This window comes from Talpa europaea, assembly GCF_964194135.1.
Source record: "Talpa europaea genome assembly, chromosome: 14".
Classification (NCBI taxonomy): domain Eukaryota; kingdom Metazoa; phylum Chordata; class Mammalia; order Eulipotyphla; family Talpidae; genus Talpa; species Talpa europaea.
In genome coordinates this window covers 16,158,735-16,168,548 of record NC_140082.1, presented here as the reverse complement: position 1 = coordinate 16,168,548, position 9,814 = coordinate 16,158,735, and the positions used below count along the sequence as shown (strand labels likewise).

The window sequence follows — 9,814 nt, the reverse complement described above, 5'->3', positions numbered from 1 at the left end:
TGTTTATATTAAAACATAAAAAGTATTAATAGCTGACATTTAATGTGTGTACTGTTACATAGATAGTGCTCTAAGAGTTCTAATGTTAATTCATTTACTTCTTCAGACCTATAAAGATAGGTATTACCATCACCGGGTTTTACTATTGAGAAAACCCAACTACAGAGCTAACATAACTTTCAGAATGAGGGTTAGAGCCCGCCAGAAGCATTCTCAAATCTTGGCGACACTGCCTTGGCGGCCATCTTGTTTGTAGTCGCCCAGGACTACAACTCCCGGCACCCCTCGCGGCCTCAACTCATCACACACAACAAATCCCAGCGTGCCCCTGGGCGGCCCGGGGTGGAGGATTCTAGAAGGCGTGACGTGGGGTCGGGAGTGGGCTCGGAGGCGGGCTTCTCTCAGCAGTAGCTGTGGCCGCAGCTGTCGGGCCTGGGGCCGTGAGTGGTGGGGGCCGCGGGCGCAGCCTCTTCGTCTCCCCAGCCATGGCCGCGCTGGGCCGGCCCTTCAGCGGCCTCCCCCTGAGTGGCGGCTCGGACTTCCTGCAGCCGCCGCCGGCCTTCCCCGGCCGGGCCTTCCCCCCGGGGGCGGACGGCGCGGAGCTGGCCCCGCGGCCGGGACCCCGCGTCGTCCCGAGCTGCCCGGGCGGGGGAGCGGCGCGCGGACGGTGAGGAGCCCCGCGGACGTGGAGCGGGCGGGCGGGCGGGATGTGGCGCTCCCGGCGGGCAAGGGCTCCGCGCTAGGTCTGGTGGCCGCCTCTCCTCACGACCCTTGGCTGTAGACTTCTCATCGCTTTCACAGACGAGGAAACTGATCCCCAGAGACGTTAACTGTAGGTTGCCTGAGGGCGCGCAGCCCCGGAGAGTCCAGTTGGGACCTGGGCCGCCAGCGCCTCGGGGAAGTGGGGCGACTTTCCCAGCTTCAGCCAGGTGGTGCGCGGCTGGGAACTCGGGCCGATTGGAGCCTGGATGTCCCCTCAGCGAGTACACACTCCCCTTCCAGGTGGTGACAACTTTCAGTGCTTCTCGGCCACTCAGTTTCCTCATCCACAGAGTGGGACAGAAATGGGTCCTCGTAGTGAGATCATAGAAACAAGCGCTTAGCACTGTGCTGGCCCGAACACCGTTTCTCTACGTTGACTTCTTTCCCCGGCTCTCCACCCCACCCCCAAACCCCGTTTAAGCCCCATTACCGTCACAGAATGCAAAATTTACATTTCAATCTCTACCCGCCGTCAGGAACACCCCCATTTCCACCTAGCTAGGTGACCTGTATATCCATCCCACTCGCAAGGAGTGGTACTGTAGGGTGGGCCGGATTATTGGCTTATGAGAAAGCGTGGATGCTGAAGACTATAGACAGAAATTTCTCAGTTGACTCATGTTTGTTTGTTTCCACAGTGTTCCCGTTCACTGTAAAAAGAAACACAAGCGGGAAGATGAAGAGGACGAAGAGTAAGTTTTCAGGGGTCATTTATTCAGTTGATAGTCGTTTAACTGGTTTTAAGGGAAGAGGTAAAACTGAAGTGTCTCTGCCTGGAGGCACAAGAAACTTGTAACATTGGTTGCCTTTTAGAGACAAATACTGGGTGACCCACAGTAGGGTTAGAGGGAAAGTTTTCACTATGATGGTAATGTGTGAATTTTGAATCATGTGGCTATTACATGCACAAAGGAAAAGAATTCCAAGTGTGCAAAAGGATACATATTGAAAAGTCTTATTCTTCACACTGCCACCTCTCCCCAAAGGCAAACCCTGTTATCTGTTTCTCCTTTGGAAAATAAAACTTTCAAGCTATAAGTATATACACCTCTATTTTTGTATGTTTGTAAGAAGATACTGTTCACACTGTGCAATACACTGATCTTTTCACTTCACTCTTCTAGTGTTTTCTGTCATCACAGAGTTCTACCTAATTTCTTTTTCAACAGTTGAATGAAATTCTCTTATAAGCCTAGGTAGAGATAACCAGTCTCTTGATGAATTCCTAAGTTACTTCTAATCTTTTGCTATTACTGACACATCTACCATGACCTTTAAGGTTTTTTGTCTATATTTGCAGTGAATTCCTAGATGGGCAGTTGCTGGGTTTTATATACTTTTTAAATTTTGACAAGAATTGTTGTCAAGTTACACTCCTTTTAACAGCAGAAATGCCTGTTTCTCCATCTTCCTAGAAGACCTATATTTTTCACCCTTATTTTTTGCCACCTAACTGATAGGTAAAAGATTACATCTTGGGCCTCCCCTGTGGCGCAGCGGTTGAGCGCTGGGTTGCGAAGCTGCTTGCAGCCTCTGCAGCGCCAGTTCAATCCCCAACTGCTCTCCACCCACCAGAGGAGGGTCCCACATGGCGCGCAGACCTCTCCTGCAGCCCGCTGCTCCCCTCAGCAGTGTACTTCGTCAGTCTGCCTGTTCTGTTCCCTTTTCTGGCTCTGGTGAATTCTCTCATCCTCCCGCACTTCTGACTGTACCCAGTGCTTGCATGCATGCATGCATGCTTAAATAAATAAATAAATAAATGAATAAATCTTAAAAAAAAAAAAAAAAGAAAGTACTGGAAAAATGATATTTAAAAAAAAAATTACATCTCATAGACAGGTATTCTAATAAAAACATGAGTAAAAGAATTCCCCAAAGAAGATATTCAAAGGCCCAACCAAATAAAAGGATGTTTGACCTCATCCTTCTTAAGGGAAATGCATATTAAAGCCACAATGAGGTACTCCTTCACCATGTTACTCCAGCAAATACTGGATGTGTTATGGAGCAATAGAAATTCTCAGACACTAGGATGAGACTGTAAACTTTCCCAAATTCTTTGGGAAAGAATTTGGCATTATCTTATAAAAATGAGAGTATGTGTACCCTTTCACCCAATAGTTACCACCCTGAGTATGTACACAGAATACATGTACATCAGGAGACATGGACAAGAAAATCCATAGCAATCTTGTTCATAATATCTTAAAACTAAATAACTCAAATGTCCCCCCACAATAAAATGGATAAAGTAAATTACAAATTCATAGTGCAGTTCTAGTCACCAAAAAAGAAAAAATAAAAGGACTATACCTATCAATATGGATGTATGTGATTATAATAAGTATAATATAAGCAAAAGAAACATCACAAGGATATATACAGTGAAATTCTTTAAATACAAAGTTAAAAACTAGGCAGAACTAAGCATTAGTTCGCCTGCTACATATCTAGTAGTGGACTTTTTTTTATTTAAAGGTTTATTTTATTTATGCATACAAGAACTGTGGCCTAGGCCAGAGGTGGGGTGGGGTGAAAGGATTCATCAGAGACAGAGTGGAGAGCAGAACCGGCAGATCTACTGAAATACTCTGCTGAGGGATGCAGTGGGTGAGACAGAAGTCTGCTTTGCCATAAGGGTTAGCTCCCTGGCCTGGGATCAAACTCAGGCTTCAGTGGCTGGTGATAGCTTGATAGTGCTGAGGCTTAACCCCTGTGCCACCAGGGAGGCCCTAGCAGATAATTTTTTTAAGATTTATTTTTATTTATGCATATAAAAACTGGGGGGTAGGCTAGAGATGCAGGGGGTGAGAGGATTCACCAGAGACAAACTGGGGAGCAGAACAGGCAGATTGATTGAAATACACTGTTGAGGGGAACAGCGGGGCGAAACGGAGAGGTCTGTTGTGCTATATGTGGGTTAGCTCCCTGGCTGGGGATCAACTTATGTTGCAGTGACTAGGGATAGCTTGATAGTACTGAGATTTATTTAATCCCTTGGACTGGGAGGCCATGGACATTTTTTTTTTTAAGAAAGTAATTTTAAAGGATAGTGTTTACCTATAAGTCAAGCATTCTGGGATGCTGACAGCATGCTATATCTTGGGTGATATTTTAATGGATGTTTGTTTTGTAAGTATTCATTAAATTGTGTTTACTTTTATGAGTGTAGGATTTAATTGTTAAAGAGAAGTTAGAGCACATTAATTTGTATTTTGAAAATTGTAAGTGTTGAACATCTTTTCATTTAAGGCATTTGTGTTTAATTTTTCTGCAAATTATTGGCTGATTGTTTTTTGTTGTTGACCAATGAGAAATCTTTATTAAACAAATCAGTTTATTATGTGTGTTATAAATGTTTTCCCCAAATTGGTCATTTTTCTAACTTTGCGTGTGATTTTTTTTTTTTTTTTTGCCAGCGGAAACTGTGGGTTCTCTAACTTATTGATAACATGTTCATAAGAAAGTGGATTGTGAAGTTGCCTTAGTTTAAAAAGCATTAAACCTGACAGTATTTATGCTCTTTATTGCCTTGGGATTGCTTGGGGATACACAGGCACCTTTTTGCTTTTACTAGGGGTTCCCTATAAGGGATTATTGAATAAAAGTTTCCAGTGTTAAAAAATCAATTAAAATTTTGAAGTGTAAAAATTATTGACTTAAAAGTAAGCCACCTTTAATGTACAGATGGAGAGATTGATGGCCTGGGAGAATAAGGAACTCAGCATTTGGTTGTCTGATTCTAAAAGCGTGCAGCCTAACTGCCACTTCTGTAGCTCTTATCAGTATTTTGAAGTCTTTTATATCAGTTTTTTATTGCTCTCTAATTATTTGCAAATTGGACCTACAGGCATGAAACAGTTTATCGTAAGTCATGTTGCAGGTCAGAGAACCCAGCTCTTACACTCAGTTGCTTTTAATATTTGATTGTTAGGTGTGCTAGGAAATGTATCTCTTCCTTCTAGATATGTTCTGCTTTTTCTCAATCGGCTTTTTCTTTTGTGTATATATAACTTCTCTTCAGCTTTCCAAAATATCACATACTTTGAAATTATATAAATATTACAGAATATTTGTTGTTTAGATAGACATTCTTAAAACTTCTGTATTAACTAATTATAAAGAAAACATTATATAGTAGTTTCAATTAAAAATCTAGGTTCAAGAGCACGTTATTGTCATTTTTTATATTGATAGAGACTTTAATGTTAATTATCAGAGTCTTAACATGGAATGGAAATTTCTTCTTGTAAATTGTATGCTACGTACATGCTTTGACCCTCAGTTTAGAATGAGAATCTATAGTAACCATTAATTTTGTTGGAAAACTGTTCTGGTCTTAAGATTACAGTTGCTGATACCCAGGAAATAAAGTACTTTTGGTCTAAATGCATACATAGAATAGGGTCAGTTGTCTGTTTAATTTACTTTTTAGACAGCTTTCAACTAAACACTGGGTGTCTTATGGTGCTTGCAAATACTAATACAAGGTATTGTAAGAACTTGAACAGTGTAATTATCCTAAGTAGGCAAGAGGTTTTAGTGGAAACGGCATAAACGTAGGATTCGGGAACTCTCAAGTCTATTTCCCAAAATGCAATTCACTATCTTACAGTAACACTTCAGAGGAAGCACATTAGATTTTCTAGATCCTAGTTTCCAGATTTGCAAAGCAAATTTGATGAACTCTTTTTTTTTTAAAAGGTTTATTTATTTATGCATACAAGAGCTGGGGTACAGGCCAGAGATGCAGGGGGTGAGAGGATTCACCAGAGACAGAGTGGGGAACAGAACAGGCAGATTGACCAAAGTACACTGCTGAGGGGAGCAGCGGGTGAGTCAGGAGAGGTCTGCTGCACCGTGTGGGTTGCTCCCTGGCTGGCCAGGGATCGAGCTTGTGCTGCAGAGGCTGCGGATTGCTTCAGTGTGGTGCTTAACCCCTTGTGCCACCAGGGAGGCCCCAAAATTTGATGAACTCTTAAGGTCCCTTTGAAATATGAATTTTTCTAGAAAGTGAAGATAGTTTAATACATTGCAGGGTAGAGAAAAGTGAAACCCATTCTTAGGCACTCATTGAACCAGTGACACCTTCTGACATTTTAGAGAGGACCAAGAAATCAATATGATATGCACTTGTAGTATGTGGAACAAACTGATGAGACATATATTTTCACCCTAAGAAAATATGGCATGACTACTGGACTACCCTGTAAAGACCAATTTGTTGGAGCATTAGCAGTATGACAAAATATGACTGGTCCTGAATTACAGCTTTGTGATTTTTGGTTTCTCTACTTCCCACTTGACCTTTGCAGAGCCAAATAAGTAGGAATGAGTTTAGTTCCCACACTGAACACTTCTAATCTGAACATGCAAAATTGAAGAATTTTATTATAGAAAGGGATGGTATACATTATATTGGTAAGGATTTTCATTGAATTTGTTGTTTTGTTTTGTTTCAGTTGTCCAGTAAGAAAGAAAAGACTAACTGAAGCAGGGCTCTGTGCTAGTCCTAATGACTGGGTTCTTTGTGCACATCAGGATATAGAGGGTCACGGAGTAAATTCAGGCACTAGTGGTCTTTCAGCACCTGGCATGTTAGATGTTATTTGTGAAGAAATGGATCAGACAACTGGAGAACCGCAGTGTGAAGTTGCCCGCAGGAAACTTCAGGAAATTGAAGACAGGTAAGTGGGTGGCGTATATAGCCGACTTGTTACTGTTCCTACGTAAGTATCTGTATTCTTTTAAACTAGTCTAATTCAATATTGGGTGAAACCTTGATCCTTAGCCTCTTAGACTATAAAAATTAGGGAACTTGAAGTATACATGTTAATTGTTAAAATAAGCTGATATATTTGCTATTTCTGAATATTAATTTTTGGTTTATGGAAGTTTTCAGGGACATAGTCTTCAAATTTGCTTGCTTTGAATGTTAAACTTCTGTTAACTGAAATGTATCATACCTTTTTTCACTAAGGTATAGCATATTTTATGTGATCTTTTGCTGTAGCACATGTCACTTTTATCCTTTCATTTTTTAAATTTTATTCAATTACTAGAATATGTAATAGCTCTACTAAATAACTTTTCTTTCTTTGCTTCTGCTTTTATTAGAATTATTGACGAAGATGAAGAAGTTGAAGCTGATAGAAATGTTACCCATCTCCCCAGCCTTGTCCTTTCTGACACAATGAAAACAGGTTTGAAGAGGGAATTTGATGAAGTATTTACAAAGAAAATGATTGAGTCCATGTGAGTTTGGTTCCTGCTTTGTATTTAGTCTTGGTTGGAATGTTTTCTTAGTCCTTTGGGAGTGAGCAAAATGCCCTGTAAGCAGAAGTTTGCAGTATTCAGGAGTGACTGCCTTATAGACTTTTGAAGTTCTAAAATGCATTATAATATAATATATGGGAATGGGAGGAATGCCAAGAGAGAGCCCATTTATTCTGATAAATTCTTATCGTAGGATATGGGAACAACTTTTAAAACTTGTTTACTTGGCTTTCTCAGTTATCCAAGAACATTTTTGGGACCTAGGAAATAAAAGTCTTCCAGCACAGTTATCACAGAGATCACAAACCAGAGCTTATATTCTTGTCTCACAGTGTATAGCTCCTCACACCTTCAGGTCTAAGAACCAAATTTGCTGTTAATTTAGACACAGGGGGAATGAACTTAATTAACTGGTTTCTTAAACCATAAGAGTAGAAAAACAGAAACATCAAGTGAGAGCAGAACAGTAGTAGCCATTGTGAGAATGAGAGGAAATTAGAGAGCAAACATAAGGACCTAAAAAGCAATGCAGCCTATGGTCCATTAACATAAGAACTGATGATTGTTCTATAATTCTTATCCTTGCGCTTAAGTGATCTTGTTGTCATTATCTTGTAAAATAACATGCAAGTTATAAAGTGCTTTTTAGGTATTGTCTGTCAAAGACTTTAGATAGACATGATCCTCACTGACAATAAGTTTTTAGGTATCTGAAAAATTCTCTTAGAACACCAGTCCAGTGATTCCAGGTAAATGAAGCATTATTGCAAAATTCTCTTAGAACACCAGTCCCAGTGATTCCAGGCAGATGAAGCATTATTACCTTCGGATATGGTGGGTTCAGCTGCTGCTTGATGTTAGATACAAGGATGCTGCGCTACTCCCCCTACTACCCCCCCAATACCTTGACCTTTATAATTAACTACCAAGCCCTGAGGATGGGAAAATAATTTAGCCAAGAGTAAGACCGTCACATTGCCCTCCAGTCTAAAATATAGCACTATTAACTCTTGGTAGTTTTCCCGAATCTCATCATTTGCGTTTTATTTTGCCTTACTTGCCTTTGAGTCCCAGAAACCACCAAATTAACATTGGATTGGGGGAGTCCAAAGCATTGATGGCATGTTTGTTGCCAGTTTGACAGGCAGATGTTGCTGTTCTGGCTTACTCCAAAATGGGTTATACCTCATAGTTCTAAGTAAAAAACATACTGAGATATTTTTAATGTGTTTGTCCAGTATTTTATTTTCATTTATAAAGGTTTAACACAAGCTATAGTCCACACATCTGCTAATATTTTTTTAAAAGATTATTTATTTATACTTAAAGAACTGGGGTACAGGCCAGAGGTGTGGGGGTGAGAGGATTCACCAGAGACAAAGTGGGGAACAGAACAGGAGATCGACTGAAATACACTGCTGAGAGGAGCAGCAGACTGTGCCATGTGGGTCACCTCCCCAGCCGGGGATTGAACTCATGCTGCAGTGGCTGCGGATAGCTTCATAGGTTGCATCTTAACCCCTTGCACCACCAGGGAGGCCCACATCTGCTAATATTAACCACAATTTAAAAATTAAATGTTGGGCTCCCTGGTGGTGGAGCGGGTTGAGCGACGCACTATGAAGTTGTCTGCAGCCACTGCAGCGCAGGTTTGATTCCCGGCTGGCCAAGGAGAAACCCATATGGCGCAGCGGACCTCTGCTGTCTTGCCCATTGCTCCCCTTAGCAGTGTCTTCGGTCTGTCTGCCTGTTCTGCTCCCTGTTCTGTCTCTGGTGAATTCTCTCACCCTCCCGCGCCTCTGACCTGTACCCCAGTTCTTGTATAAATAAATAAAATCTTAAAAAAAAAAAAAACAATTGATTAAAAAAAAGATGAACTTTCATTTTAAAAAAAATTAAAATGTTGAGTCTCTTTCACATTGGATGTTTATATTACTTCTAATCACAGAATCAGTACAACCAGTCTACTTGATTGAAAATGCATGTAAAAATGTAAATTTTTATGTGTTCTAGAGGTTGATTTGGCTTATAATGAATCTCCTATTTTGATGCCATCAGTTCATAATTCTAGATGTTCAGTAACAAGCATTAACTTTTCGACATATATCTTTTATTTTCATGCCCTAAAATTTTGATAAAGATGTATTTTATGTCTTAGGAGCCGTCCTTCCATGGAACTTGTGCTCTGGAAACCTCTCCCTGAACTCCTTTCTGATAAGCCAAAGCCAGCAACTAATACTAAGAACTACACAGGAGAGAGCCAAACTAAACATGCAGCTGCTGGCACTGCCTTCTCTCAGAGAACTGAACTGTTCTTGGAACCTCGGCAAACAGGGCTGCCTATTTACAATAGTTTGGAGACATCTGCTTGCACAGAAGAAGAGATGGAACTCTAGAAGCCAGTTTCTGCACTAAAGTTGTCAAACTGTCGAAGACTCATGTATAGTCATGAGTCTACTTGTATAGTATATGGACTTGAAAATTTGATGAAACGGGTGTAATAATATATCCACCTGTGATTTGGGGTGGGACTCTCATTTGGGTAGTCATTTCTTGAACTTTTTGCCAACAAAATTTGTCTGAAAGGAAAAGCAGTTTTCTAGGGGACATACTAAATAAAGGGATGTGAAGTTACAGTTTGCAAAGGCAAGTATAGAAGCTATATGTGTAAGGGTGACTTAGGTGATCTCAGATTTTTTAAACCATTCAGATACCCGGAAAATATTGAGACACATGAGAAAGATGCTTTAAGAAAGAAGAATGCTCCTACTATGAC

The 9,814-nt window shown here is 40.8% G+C and overlaps 1 protein-coding gene across 3 annotated transcripts; it reads left to right on the top strand.

Moving 5' to 3' along the window:
- Positions 1-485: 485 nt before the first annotated feature.
- On the top strand, positions 486-9,434 carry CCDC117 (coiled-coil domain containing 117; the record flags this gene model as incomplete). 3 transcript variants are annotated; one of them, XM_084253479.1, is made up of 5 exons in its annotated part: positions 486-667; positions 1,401-1,454; positions 6,225-6,449; positions 6,880-7,017; positions 9,197-9,434. In XM_084253479.1, 5 exons carry the CDS (start codon positions 486-488, stop codon positions 9,432-9,434), a joined length of 837 nt encoding a protein of 278 aa, XP_084109605.1. The 3 variants fall into 3 exon arrangements, with proteins under 3 accessions (XP_084109605.1, XP_084109606.1, XP_084109607.1); XM_084253480.1 differs by lacking the exon at positions 1,401-1,454; XM_084253481.1 differs by lacking the exon at positions 6,225-6,449.
- Between the last annotated feature and the right edge of the window lie 380 nt (positions 9,435-9,814).